Raw genomic sequence first — 23,888 nt, 5'->3', positions numbered from 1 at the left:
TTCCAGATGTGGTGCCACACACCTGTAACTCTAGTGTCCAGGACACAGAGCTGGGAAGTTCAAAACAATCCTGAACTACAGAAGAAACTCTTCTCAAGAAACCAACAAAAGAAAAGAAAAAAAAATTTGAAAGCTCTGTGTGGTATGTTGGACCTGTATTTCCAGCACTTAGGTAGTAGAGGCAGAGGATCAGTTTAAAAGCTTCCTTTGCTATGTAGTGAGTACCAGGCTAGCCTGGGCTACATGAGATCCTTTCTTAACAACATCACCCAAATCAGGTTATGTATTCCCAAGGCCTTTCCTGCACTAAGATGTAAGCTCACCACCAGGTGTCCAGTTTGTTTCTAATTGTCTTTCTCAGGAGATTAGCACAAATATCAGTCATTTTGGACCTGTGGACAGAATCTGGATAAAATGAGATGTAACAGAGCAAATAGCTAACCATAATTAGTCCAAGATGAAAAACAACTTGTTCATTCTCTTGTACAGTTTTCCTTCCACATGTATTAAGAATGCCCTTGGCTTTTTTATCTGGAATGACCACAAAAGATTTTTTTTCCTGTTCTGTAAACCAGTCCCAAATTGGAGCCAGATGTCTTGACTTCTGCTTGCCAAATAGCACTTCCTCTTGTTAAATTAAACAATAGGACCCAGGCATGGTGGTACTAGTCTGTAATTCCATAACTGACAGTGGGAAGATGGTATCCTGAAGTTCAGGGGTTCAAGGTTGTTCTTGGTTCCAGGCCAATCTGGGTTTAGAGACTTCTTCTCAGAAAACAATATGCAAAAAAACAACGTAAGGAAGTAGTGTATCATACTGACTAAAACAGCATGGGTTTTACAGTGAAAGTTATAACATTTGTGATGTGTTACCTAATGGTTAGCCTTTGTTTTCGTCTTCTACAAAATGTAAAAATATTAGCACTTACTGCACAGGACTGTCCGGAGCAGTTCTTTGACACATAAGAAAAAAATCTTTATGAAGAATATTTATTTTTCCCATTATGAATCATTAACCTTTTGGCACATATAGCAGTTTCTCTGCCATTTGAATTTACTTGTTTTTAAACAAAACGACAATTTTTTAAAATGACTGTCCTGAGTCCTCCCCAGCATCTGTCAGTAAGATGGATTGCCTTGATCTTTCACATACTTCCACAACTGCCACAGCTGAGGTCTAGCCTGTTATACCAGAGAAAACTTGAACTCATCTTCTAGCTCCTAGCCCTTTTGAATGTTCTCCCCATGGTCACCACAGCAGTTTTTACAAACATCTGTTTGTTACAGCCCTGCTTGAAATGATACCAGTTACTCTTTCTGATGCCCTCAGCAGACTGGTGCTTACCTCCAACTCTGTCATCACCCTTCTTCCTTCCTTAGACTAGACAACTAAAATGTCCCCAAGTACCAGTGCTTTTTGCTCTAGGTCAGTGCTATCTGGTAGAAAATTCTTTCGAGATGGGATAAATTCCTCTGATAGCCACGGACGTGCTGCTGTTGGGCTTTGGGATGTAGCTAGTACTGCTAAGAAGCTGACTGTTTATTTTAGTTAAATGCCACCCTGTGTCAGACAGGACAGCTGGTCCAGAGCTTCTGGGTGCACTCTTTTTAGAGTACTGGGAGATTTTGAGATAAGATCCTATTCTATATCCCTAGCTGGCCCTGAACTCGATATGTAGCGTCCCTCCTGCCTCAACCTTCCGAGTGCTGGGATTATCAGTGTACATTGCTACTACTTCTGGCCCTTCAAGTGGTCTTTTTGTGTTCTTTCTGGCTATTTGTTACTTGTTAATCAGATTTCAGCTTACTACTTTAAGGAGACTTTTTCTGTCTTATTGGTCTATTATTTTAACTTTGGCACAGTGGTTGTGCCTTAATTTACTGCTGTTTCAGCCAGCATTTGCAACTCCTTAGTTACTAGCCTGCTTCTCTGGCAGCAGCCTGGCTGCCCAGGCCATAGCCTGGTGGGAATTACATTCACAATGTCCAGTCCATTTGTATTTGTCAAAATCAGAAAAACCAATCCAACCTATCTTGGTGAGTCCAAAGTTTAGTACCTAATTCACTTTCTAATCTAACTTGCATTATCAACCCCAAACTATCTTTTTAGATCTCGAAACATTTTTTAGATAAATTTAAGGTTTTATGTCTTTCAACCTTATGCCCCTTTTACCTCTTTTGTGAGTTTCTTTTCTGAATTTGGTAACAAAGAAAACTAACTATAACCATTTCGTCTTCAACTCCATCAGAGACCCAAGAAGGATCTAATGTTACCTGAGTAAACAGGAATTGCAGGGCAAACAACTTCCAAAATTATAGAAATGACAGAAGCAGCTGGCTGCCTGGATAGTCACTCAAGGTTCCTCTTCATTGTTGGGGAATCCATCTTCAGCCTACAGGCCTAGAATATATGACAGATTTTTCTGTGAAGCAGGATTTTTGAAGGACTGTCCTACCTTGTCTTGGCAAAGTTCAGCAGTTGTGCTGAAAAAGTTCAAAGTTGTTTTGTGTCCTGCTCATCCAGTTTAGTCAGCATACTGTCAGCAGTCCAGGCAAGGGCAGTTTCTTGCCCAGTAGCTAATTTTGCCACAACAAAAGCAAACTCCATTTGGAGGTTCTTTGATGCCCAGTATCTTTTTTTTTTTTAAGTAAATTGATGCTGTCATGAGCAGATGTGTCTTACTGTCATGAAAAGTCTTAGGTAATGAAGACATCTTAAATGTTATATTATATAGGTCTCTGAAGTGTTTGAAGACCACCTATCTATCTAAACTATATCTGTTACCTTAATCTTAATCTTAAAACATAACTACAAGTTTATTACAGATGACTAACAACTAACCTGTATTTCTTAATTATATATTTTTAAATGAGGTACATAGGTAAAATACCTTAAACAAGAACAGAAACATACACAGTATAACAAAAAATAACCTTAAATTTGTATCAGGATACAAAAATCTTTATCACTGTGAAATATTTGACCAATAATTGCTTTTTAGTTTAAAGTAGATTCAATAATCTAACCTTTTATCCTATCCCTTCCATCTGTCTAAATGAAATTTTCTGTTACTTTTGTTTTTTAACTGCTATTTTTCTATATAATTTTAATCACAGCAAGAGCATACAACTGAATAGTTGGTAGTCTTCACCTATAATCCCAGCACTTGGAAGGATGAGACAGGCAGTTAGGATGAAGGTCAAGCCTGGCCTACAAGGGCTGTACTTGATTTGTTCACTATTATATAATCAGTGTCTGTAAGGTCAGTGCTTGACACTTAGGAGAAGTTCTGTAAATCCATGAAATGAAAGAACATGCTGAAACATGTCTGCTTCCCAAATCACCACAGGCTGTAGGGAGCCATGTACAGGTGGTGTTTCTGTTTGCTCTCATCTAGTCAGTCAGTCTTCATCTAGTTAGTCAACAGTGAAAGATGCCTCAGCTTCCATTCACCCAGAGACTGTTGAGAGAGCACTGGGCCTGCACATAGGTGTCTGTCTTTGGAAAATCCTAGCTCTGTTGCTTTTCTGGTGACATAATACAGACTTAGAGGGCGTGTCTTACTTTATCTACTTGGCATCTATAAGTTCCATAGTTCGTTCATACAAACATACATACATACATACATGAAACTATATGTCACAAACAGCACAGAATCTAGTCCATAATAGTTGATGAAATGCTGAGTCACCATGCTTTGAAAACTATAGCATTATTTATGATAAAAGTGAAATTCCCTACATTAGAGGCAACTATGAATACAAGTACTTTAATTTTAATTAAGAGAACAGATTTCCTCTCCCATGTTAACTGAAGTTCCAGAAATGACCAGATAAAAATTCAAGAATGGATATAATGGAAGGCTAATATGTGACCGATGGTTTATTAAATACTATCTGTCTTAGTTCTTTTTAAATTGCACATAATTCTCTTCCTATATCTGAAAAGATTGTTTTTCCCAGAATCTCCACATTTCTGGAAGATGGGAAATAACAGTAATGGAGGACAGGGAGCAAAAAGGAGAAAGTAAGCATGGTTGATTTTCAGTTTATGGGAAACTTTCTAACTGGGAAAGGAAAAAAAATCCATGATGTGCAATTGTACATTTGCAGGTGGATTCTGAAGAGCCAGTCTTTGAGGCCGTTATCAACTGGGTGAAACATGCCAAGAAGGAGCGAGAGGAATCCTTGCCTGACCTCTTACAGTATGTTCGGATGCCCCTGCTGACCCCCAGGTACATTACAGATGTGATAGATGCTGAGGTGAGTATGTAAGGCTTTGGGTATCCAGAACCTTCACTAACTCCACGGCTTAGTTTGTATAATCAAAAACCAATATTTTTAACATAGGGTCACCTGGTTCCCTTCAGCATGAATGCTGGAGAGGTAAAGCTGGGAACTTCTAGGCATAAGAAAAGGTAATTTCAGACTGGAGAGAAGGCTCAGCAGTTAAAACACTGACTGCTCTTCCAGAGGACCTGGGTTCAATCCCCAGCACCCACATGGTAGCTTACAATTGTCTGTAACTCCAGTTTCAGGGGATCTGACACCCTCACACAGACATATATCTAGGCAAAATGCAAATGTACATAAAAAAGGAAATGTTAATTGCTTAGCAAGTCCGGCTTCTGTCACAAATGAAAATCCACAATTTAATTTTGTGCTTTGTTGGGTTTTTTGTTTGTTTGTTTGTTTGTTTATTTTATGTGCCTCTGAGGGTCTTATAATGAACTGTGTTCCCTTCTCTGTTAAACATAAATTGTTTTTTTTTAAGACAAGAGTTGCTTTGCTTAGCAGACCCTCATGTTTTTACTTTTTTTTTTTTTTTTTTTTTTTTTGGTTTTTTTCGAGACAGGGTTTCTCTGTGGCTTTGGAAGCTGTCCTGGAACTAGCTCTTGTAGACCAGGCTGGCCTCAAACTCACAGAGATCCGCCTGCCTCTGCCTCCCGAGTGCTAGGATTAAAGGTGTGGACCACCAACGCCCGGCGCATGTTTTTACTTCTAGTAAGTCTGATTTACTTAGTTTGATGCAGCTAAGGTTTTTGTTGTTTATAAATTTTTTTTTTTTTTTTTTTTTTTGGTTTTTCGAGACAAGGTTTCTCTGTGGGTTTGGAGGCTGTCCTGGAACTCACTCTGTAGACCAGGCTGGCCTCGAACTCACAGAGATCCGCCTGCCTCTGCCTCCCGAGTGCTAGGATTAAAGGCGTGCGCCACCAACGCCCGGCTTATAAAAATGTTTTCTAACTTATTTGTGATAATGTTTTCCTTATTTACATATACTGCTGCTGTGAGGACCAGCCTCTAGCAGCTCAGGATTTGAGGGGAAGCCATCAGTCGGCAAACTAATCACTCAGCTTGACTTTTCTGTCTGAGGGAGCAAAACTTAGCTCACTGGGACTATCGAAAAAGGGAACCGCATGAACACACACACACACACACACACACACACACACACACACACACACACACACACACACACACACACACGTACGTCAGGATCTCACCTGGAGTGCTGATGAATGGCAAGCCTTCAGCAGGTCAGAGAAACTGAAGAGGAGATGCAGAGCAGTCAAACTACTGGACAGACAAACAAGACACATGAGTTCTTTTTTGAGGGCCAAAGCTTAGTTCTTTGTTTTATTATTCTTACTGTTGGTTCTACTCTGTTCCTTTTGTGTTTTGTTTTTCTACCCTGGTGTTTCCCTTCTTTCTCTTGATGTCTTCCTTCTAATTTTGTTTCTACATCTTTCTTGGTGTTTTCCTTCTCTTGTGTCTTCATTTTTCCCTTACAGCTTAACTATTTTTCGAGTGAATGAGTACATTGAATACAAGAAAAAACATGTTATCCTATATATGATTAAACATGTAATACAGGTGAGAAACCAATTATCCCCAACAACCCACATACATTCATACATACTCAAGCAATTTGTTATAGATTAACAGAATGTAAGCAAGCAAGGTATTTTTCTCAGCCAGTTCTTTTACTGGCAGGCTGCATTTTGTGGTAAAGAAAGGATCTATCACTTTATTACTTATCTCAAAAGGTAATATTATAAGGAATCTTAAAAGAATCAGAAATCTAAACTTTTATAAATAAAAAAGAATTAGTCAGCTCTATTGTAAAACCTCAGGGTGCATCCCCACTCATCAACAGATTTTTAAATCAGGAAACTGAGGGCAGTAATGGGTACCCTTGATCACCAACCTATCCTAGCAAGAAAGGTAGTCGGGCAGCAAGGCTATCATTGTTCTTGTTTCTTGACCTCAACGAGTTCCTCACTCAGCTATTCAAAGTGTGCCTTTCTAAACTTTAAATTGTTTTCCAAGATTTTTTTTTTTTACCTCAAAGCCATTAACAAAAACTTCTTAACCTAACCTTAAGTCATTATTTAAGGCTTTGTTTTAGCTATGGTGTACACTGAAACCCGTGAACACATCTCCCAACATTAAGATTAAAAGAACCTGAGCTAGCTGGACTTCTGGGATTCAATTGTTTCTCCTAATCATTAACCTAAGCCACAGTCTACATGGCTTCTCAAGAGAAATTAGCTGTGTGACATTCCTTGTTCTATTCTATTCTCTGAAGCCCCTGTTTTATGGGGGGGGCACTTTAAACAGTATAGCTTAAGAGGAAATCATCTTAATAATAATTAGTAGGTAGCAAGGCGATGGTGGCACACACTGTTAATTCCAGCACTTGGGAGGCAGAGGTAGGTGGATCTCTGTGTTCCAACTTGCTCTACAGAATGAGTTTCCAGGACTGTTTCACAGCGAAATCGTGTCTCAAAAAACCAAAAAAATAAAAAATCCACAGGTAAAAATGCCCAGTAGAACAGGTTAAACCCATGAGATAATCACAGTACATCAAAGTCAGTGGGCATCCTCCCACGCCCATTCTCATCATGCCAGATACCAGAGAAAAACGGCAGCAGCAAACATGTAAAGACACAGCAGTAGCAAGATAATCCTGGGGCTGAAGCCCTCAGAGCCTTCCCTATCTGACAGTGACCCATCAGAGCTTTGCTTCTTGGTGGCCCTTTCCCCTGAATTCAGTTGCCACCTGCTACTCCTCTGAACATGGGGGGGAGAGAGAGACAGAGAGAGAGAGAGAGAGAGAGAGAGAGAGAGAGAGAGAGAGAGAGAGAGAGAGAGAGAGAGAGAGAGAGAGAGAGAGAGAAAGAAGTGTGTGTGTGTGTGTGTGTACCATCTGTGTTATCTGGACTGTTGCCCTAGTTTGCTTTTCTGTTTCTGTGATAAACACTATGACCACAAGCAGCTTGGGGAGGCCAGACTTACTTGGCTTGCATGATATAGTCCATTGTTAAGGGAACCCAGGCCAGGAACCTGGGGGCAGGAGCTGAAGCCGAGACCATGAAGGAGCACTGCTTACTGGCTTGCTTCCATTAGCTTACTCAGCTTGCTTTCTGATATAACCCAGGACCAGCACCTGTGCAGAAGTGGTGCCTCCCACGTCACTCACTAATCAGAAATGCCCACACACTTGTCCTCAGGTGAGGTTCTCTCTTACCAGGTGATTGTAGCTTTTATCAAATTGACACAACTGTATTTTGGCAAGCACTGATTTACAGCATATAGGTAAGGCCTATAACTGAGTTACTTCTTGACTAGGACTTCTTGAAAATTAACCATAAAAATAGTTTTCTAATTGTTCACTTTACAAAATTTGCTAGGTCTTTGCCTAGCTATAGTGGCGCACGCCTTTAATCCCAGCACTCGGGAGGTAGAGGCAGGTGGATGTCTGTGAGGTCAAGGCCAGCCTGGTCTACAGAAGGAGTTCCAGGACAGGCTCCAAACCTGCACAGATAAATTCTTCCTCAGAAAAAAAGAAAAAAATGTTTTTCTAGGTCTCTTGTGGTGAAGACCTGTAATCTCAACTGTTTGTAGAGGGAGGCAGTAGAATCAATAGTTCAAGGCCAGCCTAGGCTAAATGAGACCCTATCTCAAACAATTAAAAAATAAGGACCTCCCCCTAATTAAAAAAAATTCAGGGTAGGTAGTGTCACATCTCAAATTCATTTTCTGCTATTTGTGGTTTTTTTTTTTTTTTTTTTTTTTTTTTTTTTTTTGGTTTTTACGAGACAGGGTTTCTCTGTATTGTTTTCGAGGCTGTCGATCCAGCCTGGCCTCGAACTCACAAAGATCCGCCTGCCTCTGCCTTCCGAGTTCTGGGATTAAAAGCGTGCGCCACCACGCCCGGCTGTGGTTTCTTTCTTAAAACATCTATTGGTTGGTTTTCCTCTTGCTGTGACAAAATACCTGACCAAGCAACTTAAGGGAGACGGGAAGTTACACACTGGGTCACAGTGAAAAGACAGGGTTCATCCTGCAGAAGGCAGCAGGAAGAACTTGAAGCAGTGGGTCCCTTGGCACACAGTCAGGAAGTAGAGGAAGGAATGCTGGCACTCAGCTGAACTTCTCCCTTTGGTTAGGATGGGGACCAGCCCGTGAGACGGTGTTGCCCACATTAAGGGTAGATCTTACTCTTCAGTTCACCCTTTGTGGGAACACCCTCCTGGACGCACCCATTGGCCTGTTTCCTAAACCAGTCAGGTTGATGGTGGAGGGAACCGTCACACCCTTCTATCTAGGTCTTTACATTGTGATTTGGTACATAGATCCTGAAACCTGGATCAGGAGGCTGCAATCCTAAATCAAGTGTCCTGTGTGGCCTTGAGTGAGATGACCTCAGGTTTTTCTGTGAAGTGGAACTGACATTACCCACCTCATACACTGTTGCCAAGATTCATATGCAAAAGCTTTTAGAGTCATGTCTTGTAAGACAATTCACTACTATTGTTTATTTTCTCTTCCAATGCCTTACCGAAAATATCTTGGAGTCAAGCTAATAAACAAGAACTTATATGAGTTAGAGATCCTAACAGGAAACAGATGGTGTGCTCCAAGTGGTACAGTTCTGAGGAAGGCTTATTATATAAAGGAACTGTTTAAAAGGTATAAATTTGGAGAAACAGTAGAAGACAGTGTGTTAACAGCTCTCAGTCTGAATAGCCTGGGTGGAGAAGTGGTTATTAGGACCAGAAGGGAAAGAGCAGGTAGAATCAGTGCTTTGAGAGAAGCCTTGACCTTCGATGGGACTCATCCCAGCTAGAAGCCAGTGTGGAGACGTTACTGACAGTTTGTATGAACCAGTCTTCTGAATCAGAGAGCAAATGGAGAATCTGTGGAAGCAGATGCTAATAAGAGTTTTCTTTTCCATGTGGGTGTATGTGTATGCACACGTGGGCAGGAGGTCAATCTTGGGTGCTGGTCCTCAGCCATCTGCCTTGGTTTTTAAGGTGTGGTCTCTTATTGGTTGACCTGGAGTTTATGCTTGAGCTGGCAACAAGCCCAGAGATCTGCCTGTCTCTCTGCTAGTGTAGGATGGGTACCATGTCTGGCTTTTTATGTGAGTTCTGGTGATGGAACTCATGCTATCATGCTTTCATGGTGAGGAATTGACCAAAGTGAGCCATCCCTCCAGTTCATATAGAGCACTGTTGCATATAGATGTGGGAGCTGGGCTAATGATGAATGCATGCCTGTAATCACAGCACTCAGGAGGCGAAGGCAGGAGCATCAGGTGTTTAAGTTTTCTAGGCTGTGTTGTAAGTTTGAGACCACCCTGACCTACAAGGACCCTGTCAGAAAGAAAGGGGGGAAGGAGGAAGGGAGAAGGTAGGGAAAGAAAGAGGCCTTTAGGGAAATTATGTCAGAGAAGACACATTTTTCCAAAAGAGAGAAAGCATGTCTTTTTGATACAGTGTCTCACTCTTATCTGGATCAAGCTGACCTAGAATTCAGTATGTTGCTCTAAATTGGGCTTGAAATCTCAGAAATCCTTTTGTCTTAGCCTGCCAAGAGCTAGGATTACAGATGTGAAGCCAGCCATGCTCAGCTTCCCTTAAAAGTTTTACTAATCAAGCTAGAGAGACAATTCAGAGGTTAAAAGCACTGGCTGCTCTTCCAGAGAACCTGAGTTCAATTCCCAACAATCAATTCCCAAAAACCATCTGTAATGAGATTTGGTGTCCTCTTTTGTCATACAGATGTACATGCATGCAGAACAATGTGTATAAAATAAAAAAATAAATCTTTTAAAAAATTCTTACTAGTCATTCCATACTTGTGTCTATATCAGTAAATACTTCTTTATGTGTCATTTTGTTCTTACAGTATTAGAAGTCGCCTGTGTGGTTCACTCCAATCTTTTATATTTTAGCCTTTCATCCGCTGTAGTTTACAGTGCAGAGATCTAGTTGATGAAGCAAAGAAATTTCACCTGAGGCCTGAACTTAGAAGTCAAATGCAAGGACCCAGGACAAGAGCCCGGCTAGGTAAGCTGGTGTTCCTGGCAAAATGAGGTGACTTTTTTTTTTGTTTGTTTTTTTTGTTTTTGGTTTTTCGTGTCAGGGTTTCTGTGTATTGTTTTGGAAGCTGTCCTGGAACTCGCTCTGTAGACCAGGCTGGCCTCGAACTCGAAGAGATCTGCCTGCCTCTTCTTCCCTAGTGCTAGGATTAAAGGCGTGCGCCACCAATGCCCAGAGAGGGGACTTTTGTTTGTTTGTTTGTTTTACGAGACAGGGTTTCTCTGTATTGTTTTGGAGGCTGTCGGTCCAGCCCGGCCTCGAACTCACAGAGATCCGCCTGCCTCTGCCTCCCGAGTGCTGGGATTAAAGGCATGCGTCACCACCGCCCAGCTACCTCTCTGTTGTTTTTAATGGAATTCTTCCCATTAAAAATTTTTTTTGTTTTACTTTATGTATGTGGCATTTGCCTGAATGGAGAATGTCTGTACACCATGAAGGCCATAAGAGGGTGTCAGGTCACCCTAGAACTGGAGTTCCAGACAATTGTGAGCCACCAGGTGACTTCTGGGAATCAAATTTCTGTCCCCTGGAAGAACAGCCAAAGCTGCTCTGAATCACTGCCATCACTGAGCCATCTCTCCAGCCCCACCTCCAGTGTTTTTTAATGTCACAAATACTATTTGTTTAATATTAAAATACATAGAAGTAGGAGGGAGAACTGTGGTTGGAATGGAAAATGGGAAAAAAAATACATAGAAGCAAAAAAAAAAAAAAAAAAAAACCAAAAACAAAAACCCCAAACTCCACCACACAGAGGTACATACATGGAGAGAGAGCAGGAGGGAGGGAGAAAAAGAACTGGGCCTTGAGAGACCACTTAGGGGTAAGAGCACTCACTGCACTTGAGGGAGACCCACATCAGGTAGCTCACTACACCCACAACTCCAGTTTAGGGGATCTGAGACCCTTTTCTGGTCTCTACAGACACCTGCACACCTGTGCTACTCATGAACTCACGCAGGAACACATACACATATAAATAAAGACACACAGGGATGGAGAGATGGCTCAGCAGTTATGAGCACTGACTGCTCTTTCAGAGGACGTGGGTTCAATTCCCAGCACCCACATGGCAGCTCACACCTGTCTTGTTTATTCCAGTTACAAGGGATCTGACATCCTCACACAGAAATACATGCAAGCAAAACACCAATGTACGTAAAATAAAAAATAAATCATTTTAAAATACATAAATGATTTTTTTTGAGACAGGGTTTCTCTGCATTGTTTTGTGAGACTTCCTGGAACTTGCTCTGTAGACCAGGCTGGCCTCGAAGTCACAGAGATCCACTTGCCTCTGTCTCCTGAGTGCTGGGACTAAAGGCATGCACCACCATCGCCCAACAATAAAGGAAATTTTAAAATACTTCATATATAAAAAAAGCTGGGTGGTGGTAGCACATGCCTTTAATCCCAGCACTCAGGAAGGCAGAGGCAGGCAGATCGTTGCATTCATGGACAGTCAGGACTACACAGAAAAATCCTGTCTCAAAAAACACACAAAAAAAAACTGTTAGAAAAGATACTAATTCCTGCAGGATGACAAAATGTGATATGTATATCATAAACTATATACAAAGATAGAGGTCAATCCATGTAGATTAAGAAATAAATATAGAAAACTCTGAAAACAGAAGTTATAAGAAAATATTGGTATACCTTCTGTCCCTTTTTTGTTTGGTGTGGTTTGAAGGATTTGTCTTGTTTTACTGTTTTTAGATAGGCTCTCACACTTGTAACCCTCCATAGACTGACCTTGAACATGAGCAATCCTGCCTCGGCCTTCTGAATTCCAGGATTACAGGCATAAGTCCCCACATCCATTTTCCTTTTCTAATTATATAGTAACTTTTCTAACCATACAAATAGTATTAAATATATTCATATTACTGAACCAAGGGGAAATTATACCAACCATATACTACCTTTATCCTAAGTGTTCTTGGTGGAATGGGGAAGGGGAATAATTACCAGTGTATCAGTTATGTAAGGATGAGTATGTTTATTGAAATTGTTGATATTTCCAAAAAAAAATATGCAACCCAAGTTCCATCTGTAGAAGTGAATGGTTGAGTGGATTATAATAGAGCTGTACAGTGGGATAACACTGAGCCATGTATGCGTAGCTGGGACTTCTTTTCATTTCTTTATCTGTTGCGCACACACCGTGGTGTGTGTGGAGGTCAGAGGACAGCTTGCAAGAGTCAGTTCTTTCCTCCAAATGGGGCCTGGGGTCCAGCTTCAGGTTCCCAGGCTTGATGATAAATGCCTTTTCCTGCGGAGCCGCTCATTGGCCCCAGCTTTTTCCCTTTTCTTTTTCTTTTCTTCTTTGAAACAGAATCTTGCTCTGTAGCCCCGTTTGACCTAAAGTTCTTAGTTCTCTCACTTCCACCTCTTAAGTTGTTGGACCACAGACCTGTGCACCATCACCAAGCTGTGCTGACAGCACATCTAAGGAAGACCAACACTGTCATTTTAAAATGGGCTATACCTCAGTGATGAAGTGCTTGCCTCAAGTGGGAGGCCTGGGGTTTCATCCTCAGTACTTAAAGGCAGAAGCTCTTAAATTCTTATTTGTAGAAGCAAAGACCCACCACACAGCCTTTCGCAGGATCATGCCACAGGTTCAAGGCTAGAGTCTATAGATCAAAATAATAATAGAGATTTATGTGTTTTGTGTATATGAGTGCTCTGTCTGCATGTATGCCTGCATGCCAGAACAGGACGTCAGATTCCATTACAGGTGGTTGTGAGCCACCATGTGGGTGCTGGGAATTGAACTCAGGACCTCTTGAAGAGCAGCCAATACTTTTAACTGCAGAGCCATCTCTCCAGCCCAAAAATACTATTTCTAAGATAGTGTATGAGCCAGTGACTGAGCAGGAAGAACTGACACTAAAAGGCATTTTGTGCCATTTGACCTCTATTCCTAAATTATATTTATATTGTGGTTTATTCTCATTTGTATCTTTTGTGATGCTGAGCTGTATCCCCTCCCCCTTCCTAGGAAGCTTCTATGTTAGTTTCTTTCTCTAAGCCACCAGTTTTTGTTCACATAAAGTAAGTTCACTTGCTAGAGTGCTTCGAGTATAGAAGATATGGCTTTTTATATAATAACATTCATTAATTTCTTATTAAATTGAACTAAAGCCAATGAAGATTTTTATGAGCTAGAAAGCACAGAAGGTTCCCCCAGATTCATTTTCTACATTTCTTTAAATAATTTGCAGGAATACTGTCAGGAAACTGCCTATTGCCCTGACCTTGAGGAATTAAATTTAGTTTTATGTAATTCGTAGATTTGATGACAATGCAGACGGTATTTTTGACTAAATTGCTTTTGATTTTCTTAAAGGCATGCACCATCTTACACATAAATCTTGCTAGGTGTCCTAGACTTGCTTTTCTCATCAAGAAGATAAAAAGCTAACCAGGCCTAGTGGTATAGACCTATAATCACGCTACTCAAGAGACTAGGGCAGGAAGGATTTTACATTCCAGACCACACTGATCTACCAAGTGATTTCAAGTGTGTCTCAAGATGCAAGTTCAAAAATAACTGGAGATGGCCTGGTGGTGGCAGTGCACACCTTTAACCCCAGCACTCTGGAGGCAAAGGACGACAAATCTCTGAGTTTGAGGCCAGCCTCAGTTCTAGGTTAGCCAGGGCTACAGAGAGAAAAGAAACCCTATTTCAAAACCAAAAAAGAAAAGGGAATGGGGAGCACATGACATGACTGGAGATATAGCTCTGTGAGAGAGCACTTGCCTAGCATATGTGAGTCCCTGGGTTCAATCTCAAGTACCAAAAAATAAAAGATAAAAATCATCTGACACATCTGAATGGGTATGGTGGCAGGTGGATCTCTCAGAGTTTGGGACCTGCCTGGTCAGCATAGTGAGTACCAGGCTAGCTGGAATGACATAAAAAGACCTGTTCTCAAAAGCAACAAAACCACCTGACATAGTAGCACATACCTGTGTCTCCAGTACTTAAGATGTTGAACAGGAAAAAATCACAAGCCTGGGACCATCCTGAGCTATATATACCTAGACTCTGTCCATCTCCCTCCTTTCTATCCCCACTCCCAAGAAAAAGGTTTTGCTGGCCAACTCTTACTGGAATTTACTAAAGCTCACTTTATTAGCGGTCTTGTCTTTTTGGATTTCAGCCTAGCCTAGCCTTTAACAGCTAAGCCATCTCTAAAGCCTGGATAGCAGTCTTTTAAAACAGTATCTGTCTGAGGGAAATTATGGAAGTTCTGTATAGCAAAGTTTGAGGCCCAGTGATCCATATTTCTAGCATGTAAACCTATGAAATACCTAAGTAGGTAGGCATGATGACACATGCATACAGTCTCAGTCCTTGAGAGGTAGAAACAAGAGACAGGCAGGCTCTGCCCAGGGTCGTTTCTGCCACAAAAGAAGATCTTCACCCGAACCTCATTCAAGAGATTATTGATAGGGAAGAATCCAAGAGAGTGATTGCCCTCTGGCAGAGGACAGCTAGGCAGCATTAACAGCCACAAGCTGAACAGACACAGGGTTTATATAGGGCTTCTTGGGAGCTGGGGAAGTTTTTCCAGGGTGGGGGTTGGTCAGATTCCAGTCCTGACCTTAGGAGGCCTAGATCTTCTGCTCAGGGATTGGTTAGTTTTTTGCACAGGGTTAGGATCAGATTTGGCTCTGGTTTCAGTGTGTTTCTTTCTCTGGTCTTTTTTAGTCTTTTGGCTGTAGTTTTAGGGCCAGGGTATATTTCTTTCACTGACTCTGATTTCAGGGACAAAGTGTGTTTCTTTCTCTGGTCTTTTCAGTCTTTTGGCTCTAGTTTTAGGACCAGGGTATAGTTCTTTCACTGACTGTGATTTCAGGGACAAAGTGTGTTTCTTTGGCAGTGGTTTCAGGGTCAGGGTGCATTTCTTTGGCTCTGCTCAGGGTGTGTTTCTTTGGCTAAACACTTTCCCCTATAGTTACCACCCCTGACCGGACACGATGTTTACAAGCCCACCTAGTTACTGAATTGTCCAGGACACCAAATTGCTCTTCTCATGAGTTAATAGAGTAGATGCCCTTTAAAGAGAGCCATGACCAGTAATAAGACTGTAAGGGAAGAAGATTTTGACATATTGGCTGTTACTTCTATAAGAAAATAAAGGAGCTTTCTTCCTTTGTTCTTTTTAACATTTTGTGTGTTGGGGGTACACATGGGGACAAATTGGGGGAGTCAGTTATCTCATAGTTTCTGGGGCTTGAACTCAGGTCACCAGGGTTAGCAATAAATATCCTTTCCCATAGAGCCATCTTAGGGGCCCAGGACTTTATTTTATACTGGATAAGTACATTTCAAAGATGTAGGTTCTGGAGAGTTACAGCCTCAGAAAGAAGTACCTTCCTGAAGTAGGGAGCTGGCTCAGCTGGCAAAGTGTTGCTCAAGCATGAGAACCTGAATGTGGTTCCCGCTCTCCATAGAAACGCAGGCATAGCAGCAGGCTTGGTGGCATGCATCTGTGAGCAAGGGGCTGCAGTGGTGCAGAGGGAGGCCCTGAGGCTGCAGGTCAGCCCGTTCAGCCTAATCACAGAGCTCCAGGCTTCAGTAAGACTGTCTCCAAAGATAAGACAGAGAGCAGTACAGGGCCACACACACAGAGGAAAACAGAAAATACAATAGTGTGTGTGTGTGTGTGTGTACCCTCAAATACATAAAACACAAAATAAAAATAGATACCTTCCTATTACACAGCCCTATTTTAGATGATTTCTGAGACAAATACTAAGGTATCCTAGCTCAGCCTGATGGCACAGGTTTTGTAAGCTAGCTGTGTGGGAAACTGAGACAAGGAGCCAAACAAAGTTCAAGACCTGTCTGGCTATGCAGAGTGAGTTCAAGGCCAGTCTGAATAACTTAGTGAGACTCTGTCTTGAAATAAACATTTTTAATTGTGGAGTAGACGTGGTTACAGGTTAGTGGTAGAACATTAAGGTCCTAGATTCAATACTTTGTACCACCAAAAAAAAATGTCCTTAACCTATTTGACCCTTTCTACTTACGTTTCCCTACAAGTAGTTACTCAACCAGGATGAAGTAACCTGCCTTTTCCTGCCTTTGTCCTTAGGAGCCAATGAAGTGCTTCTGGTGGTTGGAGGCTTCGGAAGCCAGCAGTCTCCTATTGATGTGGTAGAGAAATATGACCCCAAGACACAGGAGTGGAGCTTTCTGCCAGTAAGTCAGCAGAGTTTAAGTGTCATTGGTTCCTGATACTAGATCACTAATGATCAGCTTTGAGAGCAGAACAGCTTCAGATGGCATGTCCCTGATGGCCATGTTGTATGTATAGTTAGGTGTCTAATAGATGGTTGGTTTTCTTTTCTTTGGGTGGTAGTGGTTGTTTCTTGTGTTTTTCCTATTTCTTTTTTTTTATGTGTATCCATACATGTGAACATGCCTATGCCATAGCATGTGTGTAGAGGTCAGAGATCTTTCAGGGATCAAATTTGAGCCATCAGCCTTGGCAGCAAATACCTTTTATTCACCAAACCATCTTGTTGGGGTTTTGTTGTTGTTGTTGTTGTTGTTGTTCATTTTGTTTTGTTTTTGAAGTAAAATCTCACTATGTAACCCTCACTTTTTTCTTTCCTCAACCTCCTTAGTGCCAGGGTTACACATGTGAACCACCACAGTTCACTTGTTTTTTTGAGACATGGACTTGCTGTATATTTCTGGTACTCAGTCTGTATCCCATGCTGACCTTGAACTTGTGGCAATCCTGCTTCTGGCTGATAAATGCTGACATTATACACATGTATACCACCACCACCACACCCAGCTTAGTTTAGACTGAACAGCTTGTGCCCTTGGTCTTGCTGTACTAGACATAACTCAGGGTTGTGTGAAGCCTAACTGAAATGATAAGTTTTTATTTCCCTTCAGGTGTCAGTATTACATAAACAAGAACCATCTCTGAGCAGATACGGAAAATCTTTTGACCACTCTTACCCTTTACGGTGTTTCAGCCCTGGCTCTTGGATTAGCAATATGCCAGTATGGTTCTTATGGAAGGATATTCAGTCTCTTATCCCAGTGTCTTAAAGAAAGAAGACAGTAGAAAGCCATGAAGTCTTTTGAAAACCTTGGAATGAGGCAGAAGGATTTCACTCTATAGGCAGTCCAACCCCTTTGGGTGAACCTTAGCTGCAAGGAGGCTTCCAGTGGCAAGGAACATGCAAAGAAGATAAAACCAGGCAGAGTATCAAAAGAAAAGGTTGGGGCTGGAACTTGCCCATCTGAAATTCTATTATTTCTCTTCTCTCCCAAATCCATAGAGTATCACTCGAAAAAGGCGGTATGTGGCTTCAGTTTCCTTACATGATCGGATCTATGTAATTGGTGGGTATGATGGCCGTTCCCGCCTCAGTTCAGTGGAATGTCTAGACTACACAGCAGATGAAGATGGAGTCTGGTACTCTGTGGCCCCTATGAATGTGCGACGAGGCCTTGCTGGAGCTACCACACTGGGAGGTAGGTTTGATGACAAATATTGTTTCCATCTGGCAGGAACATGTGAGGATAAATGTCTGAGTTCAAATGCTCATTCAGTGTTAACTGAAACTACTCATTATTTGTGGACATTTCAACACTGGCTACAAAATTGACTATTTAAGTTCTAATGTGCTATACAGTAATAGGCACTGGTTGTATTTTTATAAACTCCATTTGGGCAGTCTTCAAGTGCTTTTAACTAACTAACTTCCTTCCTTCCTTCCTTCCTTCCTTCCTTTTTTCAATACAGGGTTTCTCTGTGGCTTTGGAGGCTGTCCTGGAACTAGCTCTTGTAGACTAAGCTGGTCTCCAACTCACAGAGATCCGCCTACTTCTGCCTCCCAAGTGCTGGAATTAAAGACATGTGCCACCAAAGCCTAACTGAAAATTTTTTAATAAAGATGCTGAAATAGCCAGGCGTTGGTGGCGCATGCCTTTCTTTAATCCCAGCACTCAGGAGGCAGAGGCAGGCGGATCTCTGTGAGTTTGAGGCTGGGCTGGTCCGACAGCCTCCAAAACAATACAAAGAAACCCTGTCTCATGAAACAGAAACAAAAAAAAATTATGTTGGGAAATGGCTTTGCACTCCTGATCCTCCTTCATGAACCTCCCAAGTTCTGTAATTATATTCATGTGTGTATGTGTTCCCTCCCCCATCTTAACAATGGGTAATTTGTAAAGAAAATGGTTCTTAGAAACTTCTCATTCTTAATAGTCTAATTTGTTCATTCTGAGCAGATATGATTTACGTCTCTGGAGGCTTTGATGGAAGCAGGCGTCATACAAGTATGGAGCGGTATGACCCAAACATTGATCAGTGGAGCATGCTGGGAGATATGCAGACAGCTCGAGAGGGTGCAGGACTAGTAGTGGCCAGCGGAATAATCTACTGTCTAGGTATGAGTCTGTGATGTGGGATGGAGAGAGGTCAGGCTTAGCAGAATCTAGAGAGCATCACTTTTACCAGAATTAAGTGCATATACACTTGCACCAACAAGAACTGTGGTCTATCCCAATATGTTGTTCATGAATAGGATTATAGTTTTCTTGTAAGCAAAATGTAGGGCGTTGTCTATTTGAGCTGGAATTCTGGAAGAACTAAATCCGACTCAGTTGAATTACTCACAGGAGGCCAACTAAAACAAGCCTGAGCATCTGCCTTTCTTCCTGGAATATTCTCTGCTTTGTCTTTCAGGAGGATATGATGGCTTGAATATATTAAATTCAGTTGAGAAATATGATCCCCATACAGGACACTGGACTAACGTTACACCCATGGCCACCAAACGTTCTGGTAAGACTAGATCTCAGACAGGATGAAAGTGCTGACAGTCCTGACATGTACAATGTTGGTGTGGTTACAGGCTGTGGTGTCGGTAGGGTAGAAATGTAGTCCTCACTTCACTGTAGATATGAGGCACATTCCTGTCTCCTTCACCTCTGGTTTTCTAAGTATTAGGATGATGATAGTTTAAACTTTGAACTAGATTATAAATTTGAAGACAGAAATTTTTTACTCATTCTTTAGCCCTTTTTTAAAATCTATCTAGCATAATTTTGTATGTATAGTACATATTTAAATAAATGTTTTTGTTGTTTTGTTTGTTTCTTTGCTTTTTTAACTCTGTGGACTTGTTTTGTTTTGATTTGTTGCCCCCCCCAGGGTTTCTCTGTGTAGCCTTGGCTGTCCTTTATAGACCAGCTGGCCTTGAACTCAGAGATCTACCTACCTTTGCCTCTTGAGTGCTGGCATTAAAGGCATGCACTGTCATGCCTTCCTGGACTTTGTTTTGAGGGTCTTACTATGTAGTCCTGGTTGGAGTGCAACTGCTCTGGCTTGCAGTTACATGACCACATTGAGAACTCTGGATATGGAAAAGGCTGTGATATAACAACAAACACTGTGTTGTTACAGCAGAGCCATAGCCATGCTCCTTTGCTTCTTCTACCATTACTAGCACCTTTGCTCCCACTTCTTTGTTTAGCCAATTGTGAGTTAATAAAAGTAACCCCCGGGCGTTGGTGGCGCACGCCTTTAATCCTAGCACTCGGGAGGCAGAGGTAGGCAGATCTCTGTGAGTTCGAGGCCAGCCTTGTCTCCAGAGTGAGTTCCAAGACAGTCTCCAAAACAATACAGAGAAAACCTGTCTCGAAAAACAAAAAACAAAAAAATAAAATAAAATAAAAGTAACCATGTCAGTCCTTCTGTTATAACTTCAAGTCCTAGCCAAAGGGTTAACCAGTGCATGGAATAACATTTGCTCTATTACAGTGTTCTAGGCCTGTTTTACTTACATCTGCATCCCTCATCTTCCCCACAATTCAACCATTAGTGACTATGTTTTATTACTGGGTTCAGATGCTAACCTTAGTACCATTCATTTGCTCCTCCTCTCTTTTTCCACAGGTGCTGGAGTAGCCCTATTGAATGACCATATTTATGTGGTGGGGGGTTTTGATGGTACAGCCCACCTTTCTTCTGTTGAAGCTTACAACATTCGCACTGATTCCTGGACAACTGTCACGAGTATGACCACTCCACGCTGCTACGTAGGGGCCACAGTGCTTCGGGGCAGACTCTATGCAATTGCAGGGTGAGGATTCTGAAAGTGGGGTAGAACCCTGTATCCAAGGCAAAAGTTCATTTGATCCAATCACTGTTTTGGAAAGAGGCATAATGTGTGTAGTGGGGGACAACTGCATATGGTAGGCACGTGCCCCATTGTTGAGCTGTCCTACCAGCACCAGGGACTACTTTAATGTAGGACTTGGATGTAAAGGAGTGACAACCTCATTTCTTTTTTTTTTTTGTTTTTTCCCACTTAGATATGATGGGAATTCTCTGCTGAGTAGCATTGAGTGTTATGACCCTATCATCGACAGCTGGGAAGTAGTGGCCTCCATGGGAACCCAGCGTTGTGATGCTGGTGTATGTGTTCTCCGAGAAAAGTAACTGTTATTTGAGCACCAGCTGGAGCTAATGACTACTCCAAGGCACAGTTTGTGGGAGAATCAAGGATCCTTTCCAGAATGTCTATTTCTCAGTGTGTGCACAGGGTGATTACAGGCACCAGTGCTGTGATGATTGTACTTATTTGACACACACGTTCCTTCACACTGGTAATGTTGCTCAGAGGGTGGCAACAGGTACTCATGGGAAGAGGATGCACATTGGATATGAGAAACCAGATCATCTCCCTGTGGTCTAAGGAGCACTTTCTTACTGTTTCTAACTTGCCATGTGCCTGGGAGAACGTGTGTGTGTGTGTGTGTGTGTGTGTGTGTGTGTGTGTGTGTGTGTGTGTGTGTGTGTGTGTGTGTGTGTGCTTCATATATTGCAGAGAATTAAGGTGAATATGACCTACTAGGTGTGGACAGTGTCCATCCTGGGTTATTGGAAGAGTATCAACTTACATAAGCTTGGTAAAATGAGTCATTTTCCACCCTCAGAAGCAAAAAATACCTTCTCTTACTACAAAGGAACTCCAGCCACCACAGTTCCTTTCTGGAGGAAACCAAGCGGTCACTGTTAAAATTTGACAGGTCACAAGGAGAAATTCATGCTAATGTCACTTAGGGAGACATGGTTGGTGTAGAGATTTGAGTAAGCTGAATGGAATGTGAGTGAACCCAGAAGATGGCTGCAGTGTAAACTGGAAAGTTGGAGAAGACATATTATTTGATCCCCGGTCTTTCTAATGCGGAATGTTGTACCATCTTGGCACTGGAGACTAAGAGATTAACAGGGGGAGGGAAATTAGAACAAGAGACGGTGTGAATGTGCAGAGTTCGACCTACCTGTGGTAAACAGAAGTACCTGTGACTTTACAATCGTCTTAGTCCCTGCCAGGCTCATGTAGCCATGTCAGTGTCCATCTTTGAATGGGTGAAGACCAACTTTCTGATGAATCGAGTGCTACTATATTACTACACTTCCACACTATTTATTTGGGGATGTGGTGGGGGTGGCTGCAACCTAGTAGTTCAGGTACCAGATTACTGCCCTGTTGTTTTTAGAGCACACTTTACTAAGGAGTGCTTTATACTGCTGTGTATGGTACATTCAGTTCTCTTCCTGCTATATTTCCTGTGCCTGTCTTTAGAGTGTATTCTATTCATCCTGGAACAAAATAATCAAGGACAACTGAAAATCTTTTGTTAGTTCCCATACCTCTGCCAACATCTCTGACCTGCCATTTAAGGTTCCTCTGTGTCATAGGGTGAAATTCTTGCATTATTAGTATAGCAAGTATGGGAATATGATAGCCTAAATTGGGCTACATTTTATTTTCTCTTTGCTCTGGAATTCCACTTTTCCCTCATTCCCCTAATTGTGTTGGCCTACAGAGTTAATTTCCTTTGTATTTTTTTAAGAAAATATTAAAAATGGACTGTCTGAAATGGCTTTAAGAGAATCTGTGGCTGGTGCTGCCTTCAGCACATATGTTGGAGGACAAGATAATGAGCAGTCCCTGGTTGGATCCCTGCCTGTTACCTATGCTTGCCAGTGACCTCTGCTGCTGCTTTGGTCAGTCTGAGATGTTTGCCTGACACCAATTTATTGACCCCTTTCACAATTGGAATCTACATGAAAACAAAAAGATTAAAAAAAAATTCTCTGTAAGTTCGAGACCAGCCTGGACTACCAAGTGAGTTCCAGGACAGCCTCCAAAGCCACAGAGAAACCCTGTCTCAAAAAAAAAACAAAAAACAAAAAAAAAAAAACTGGGTGGTGGTGGCATGTACCTTTAGCCCCAGCACTCAGGAGGCAGAGGCAGGCAGATCTCTTGAGTTTGAGGCCAGCCTGGTCTACAGAGTTCTAGAACAGCCAGAGATAGACAGAGAAACCCTGTCTCAAAAAATAAAAGAAATAAAGAAGCAAACAGCCCTGAGAACATTTTAGCTCCCACTTGAATTGGCGGGTTCCGGTTATCCTAGTAATCACCTTTGCCTGCTTTAGTTAATGACATATCATACAAAAACCTGTGTACAAGACCTGCCACACAACTGCAATCTTTTTCTTTCTTTCCTTCTTGAGACAGCTTGTCACTATAGCTTTAGCTGGAAACTCAGTGTGCAGACCAAGCTGGCCTGATGCTTCCTGAGATCCACCTGCCTCTGCCTCCCCAGCTAAAACCACAAGACTCTGTTGGTTCCAGGAAAGCAAACAAGAGGATAAAGTCCTTCTCCCTGTCTTAGCAGAAGGGTTGTGCCTGCTAATCAAACCACAACCTGTGAAATGTTCATTTGGGTAGATTGAAAACATGAAGGGAAATTACTGGTATGTAGCTTTCAGTTATTGGTGCTGATTTCTGAGTTTTGGGCCAAACTCACAGTAATGCGCTGAAGCCACCACTTAACAGTCTACAGAAAGCCAGCTTATAAAACTAATTGCAACTTTCTAGGTTTTCCCAATTTTACATAATTTTACATGCTCATACTCATAATTCCACTAATTTGTTGCTTTCTCCTTTTAAAAAAAATTGCACTCGGGAGGCAGAAGCAGGCAGATCTCTGTGAGTTCGAGGCCAGGCTGGACCGACAGCCTCCAAAACAATACAGAGAAACCCTGTCTCGTAAAACCAAAACATAAATAGATAGATAGATAGATAAAATAAATTAAAAAATTTGTGTGCTGGGTGGTGGTGGCAGCGGCCACGACTTTAACCCCAGTGTTGGGTAAGCATAGGCAGGTAGATCTTAGTGATTTACAGAGCAAGTTCCAAGACAGCTAGAACTGTTACACAGAGAAACTCTGTCTCAAAAACACAAAACAAAAAAATTATGTGCTTATGTATATGTCTATGTGAGTTGTACACCCAATTACAGGGCCTTCAGATCCTCTGAGGCTAGGCTTACAGTTTGTGAACTGCACAACGTAGGTGCTTTTGGAAGAGTAGCATGTGCTCTTAGCTGTCTTTCCAACACCCCCTTTGTTCCTGTGGCTGAGGCAGAGGATA

General features: G+C 41.8%; 1 protein-coding gene and 1 long non-coding RNA gene across 3 annotated transcripts in view; one reads left to right on the top strand and one right to left on the bottom strand.

The window, feature by feature from the left end:
• Klhl12 (kelch like family member 12) overlaps nucleotides 1-22,329 on the top strand; it is a 36,619-nt gene extending 14,290 nt beyond the window's left edge. For both annotated transcript variants that reach the window (XM_040737792.1, XM_040737791.1), the window contains exons 5-12: nucleotides 4,114-4,263; nucleotides 10,244-10,358; nucleotides 16,505-16,611; nucleotides 17,712-17,907; nucleotides 18,667-18,825; nucleotides 19,124-19,222; nucleotides 20,336-20,522; nucleotides 20,755-22,329. In XM_040737792.1, coding sequence (XP_040593726.1) covers nucleotides 4,114-4,263; nucleotides 10,244-10,358; nucleotides 16,505-16,611; nucleotides 17,712-17,907; nucleotides 18,667-18,825; nucleotides 19,124-19,222; nucleotides 20,336-20,522; nucleotides 20,755-20,881 — 1,140 coding nt within the window. In that variant the 3' untranslated portion in view covers nucleotides 20,882-22,329. The remainder of the gene's footprint in view (nucleotides 1-4,113; nucleotides 4,264-10,243; nucleotides 10,359-16,504; nucleotides 16,612-17,711; nucleotides 17,908-18,666; nucleotides 18,826-19,123; nucleotides 19,223-20,335; nucleotides 20,523-20,754) is intronic.
• Nucleotides 656-7,412, bottom strand: LOC121136747. The gene is made up of 4 exons (XR_005873853.1): nucleotides 7,300-7,412; nucleotides 5,505-5,577; nucleotides 2,275-2,401; nucleotides 656-765 (listed from the first exon to the last, which is right to left on the bottom strand). It is a non-coding gene; the product is annotated as an uncharacterized LOC121136747 (long non-coding RNA).
• Nucleotides 22,330-23,888: the final 1,559 nt, after the last annotated feature.

The sequence above is a fragment of the Mesocricetus auratus genome, unplaced genomic scaffold (genome assembly GCF_017639785.1).
Source record: "Mesocricetus auratus isolate SY011 unplaced genomic scaffold, BCM_Maur_2.0 Super-Scaffold_100676, whole genome shotgun sequence".
Taxonomy (NCBI): domain Eukaryota; kingdom Metazoa; phylum Chordata; class Mammalia; order Rodentia; family Cricetidae; genus Mesocricetus; species Mesocricetus auratus.
Note: the sequence above shows the minus strand (reverse complement) of the source record. Positions and strands in the feature narration are given on the sequence as shown.